A 2500-nucleotide genomic window follows, 5' to 3' on the forward strand; every position below is an offset into this window, starting at 1 on the left:
TTCCTCGTTCTGTTCTTTCTCCTTTCTTCCTCGTTCTGTTCTTTCTATCTCCTTTCTTCCTCGTTCTGTTTTGCTCTTTCTATCTCCTTTCTTCCTCGTTCTGTTTTGTTCTTTCAATCTCACCATTTCGTTCCTTCCTTCTGCTGCTGCTTTTTCGCAGTTTGGCCACAGGTGTGTAGTAAGGCGAACTATGGAGGGAAATGATAACAGAAGTCCTTTTTAGAACAGTGTTTGTGTCCAGTTCAAGCCTTGGTTTGCAAAAAAAAAAAAAAAAAAAAAAAAAAAAAAAAAAAGAGAGGAAAATTAGCAGTTTCTTGAGAAAGAAATCCTTTGTCAGTTGAAATTGGAGCTGATTATGGTTTGCCTCAGGCAGAGACTTGAGAGGGAAACAATCGCTAGTAAGGGAATCTTTGTCACTCATGAGTGAGGGTTCCCTCCCTTTACCGAAAGCCCGTGGTATTTGTTTAAAAAAAAACAAATTGTATATATTTATTTATTTTCACGACAGTGATTGTAATGATGCTTGTTAGTATATGAGTTGTTATTGTTTGTTGTTGTGGCGTTGTTTAGATTTGTTTTGCTGTGTTCCATAAAAATTTCTGGGCTGTTATCGTTTATCTATCTACATTTTTTTTTTCTTTTTCCAAATCACCAGATTCACGTTTTCACTGCTGTTTCCTTTTTGATTTTGTGATGTCGTAAAATATCAATGCTGACGTTACTTGATAACTCCAGTACTCTCCGCGCCCCCCAAAAATGATCACAGGATTGATTATTGATTGTTGAAGTGCAGTTCAAGTTTAATTTTGAATGCAGACTTCTTGATTGGCATATTTGTGTGTCGAGCTTCTTCCGGGAAATTCTGTGTTATTCTTTCACTGTATTTGCACACTGTGGTGAACGTTTCTGTGATGGTGATCGTGCCCTGTCAGTCCCTGTCCCGCCATGGATCTTGTGCCTGATTTTTCACAGAGGCTTTCTACGATTCATATTTTTTTATGATGAAATTGATTGATTGATTGTGGCAGGCCATGAGACGCCGTTCTCCATCCAGGCCAACTACCTGAGGGAGGTGGGCAGGGCGCGCGGGGAGGAGGACATGACGCTGGGAGAGCTCAGCGAGGTGGCCGCCCACCACCCCCCCTCCAACCTCCGCTGTGAGTTCAAGCTGAAGAAGAAGTCCACGCCCAAGAAGCACAGTCTGGGTGAGTGGGGGTGTGCACGGGAGGTGGGGGGGGGTGGGGTGTGGTGTGCACGGGAGGTGGGGGGTGGGGGTGGGGTAGGGGGTTTGGTGTGCACGAGAGGTGGGAGTGGGTGGGGTAGGGGTGTGGTGTGCACGGGAGGTGGGGTGGGTGGGGGTGGGGGGGTGGTGTGCACGGGAGGTGGGGGTGGGTGGGGGTGGGGGTGTGTGTGCACGGGAGGTGGTGGTGGGTGAAGGTGGGGGTGGTGGTGGCACGGGAGGGGGTGGGGGGTGGGGGGTGTGTGGCACGGGAGGGGGGGGTGGGTGGGGGTGTGGTGTGCACGGGAGGTGGGGGTGGGAGTTGGGGTGTGCACGGGAGGTGGGTGTGGGTGGGGGTGTGGTGTGCACGGGAGGTGGGGGGTGTGGTGTGCACGGGAGGTGGGGGTGGGTGGGGGTGTGGTGTGCACGGGAGGTGGGGTGGGGGGTGGTGTGCACGGGAGGTGGGGGTGGGTGGGGGTGTGGTGTGCACGGGAGGTGGGGGTGGGAGTTGGGGTGTGCACGGGAGGTGGGGGTGGGGGGTGGTGTGCACGGGAGGTGGGGGTGGGGGGTGGTGTGCACGGGAGGTGGGGGTGGGTGGGGGTGTGGTGTGCACGGGAGGTGGGGGTGGGAGTTGGGGTGTGCACGGGAGGTGGGGGTGGGGGGTGGTGTGCACGGGAGGTGGGGGTGGGTGGGGGTGTGGTGTGCACGGGAGGTGGTGGTGGGTAGGGGTGTGGGTGTGGAGGGGGATCAGAAGAGTGGGGGTCTTAGCTCCCAACGTTGGTTTGGTCACTATGTATCACATCTTGTTCAGCCTCATGATCCGTCCCGTGGAATTGGATTACAGGATTTGTTTTCTTCTTGTCAGTCCCTTGAATGATGACGAATTGATGATATAACTTTTTGAAGTGATCCTATCAGTGTTCATGTACACTCTTTGAAGTATGTTATATTGTGTAATGCTTCACTGGTTTTTGATATCTGATTATGCTTTTTTGCGATTTTGATGACTTTATGTGTAATTGGATTACATGTGTTTTTGTTTGAGAAATATAACCTTTACTGCTAGGGGAAAAAAATCTCGAGAGAAGAAAAAAAAAAAAGTTGCGTGCCGTTCATTGTGAGTGTCATGTCAGACGAGGCTGTAATCATTTTTCTTTTCCCTCGATCAGAGGAGGAGGTGTCACGCAAGTCGATGAAGAAGAAGAAGTCGTCGCCCCTGCTGAACATCTTCAAGCGGACAGGGGGGAGAGAGGACAAGGCCCTCCACCACCTCCACCTCCA

The 2500-nt window shown here is 51.2% G+C and overlaps 1 protein-coding gene across 6 annotated transcripts in view; it reads left to right on the forward strand.

Moving 5' to 3' along the window:
- The window catches only part of LOC143297570 (uncharacterized), a 363335-nt gene that overhangs the window by 346359 nt on the left and 14476 nt on the right, over window positions 1–2500 (forward strand). For all 6 annotated transcript variants that reach the window (XM_076609950.1, XM_076609952.1, XM_076609951.1 and 3 more), the window contains 2 exons: window positions 1029–1205; window positions 2389–2500. The exon at window positions 2389–2500 is cut by the window's right edge and continues 88 nt beyond it. In XM_076609950.1, coding sequence (XP_076466065.1) covers window positions 1029–1205; window positions 2389–2500 — 289 coding nt within the window. The remainder of the gene's footprint in view (window positions 1–1028; window positions 1206–2388) is intronic.

Source organism: Babylonia areolata, chromosome 23, assembly GCF_041734735.1.
Source record: "Babylonia areolata isolate BAREFJ2019XMU chromosome 23, ASM4173473v1, whole genome shotgun sequence".
In the NCBI taxonomy this organism is placed as follows: Eukaryota; Metazoa; Mollusca; class Gastropoda; order Neogastropoda; family Buccinidae; genus Babylonia; species Babylonia areolata.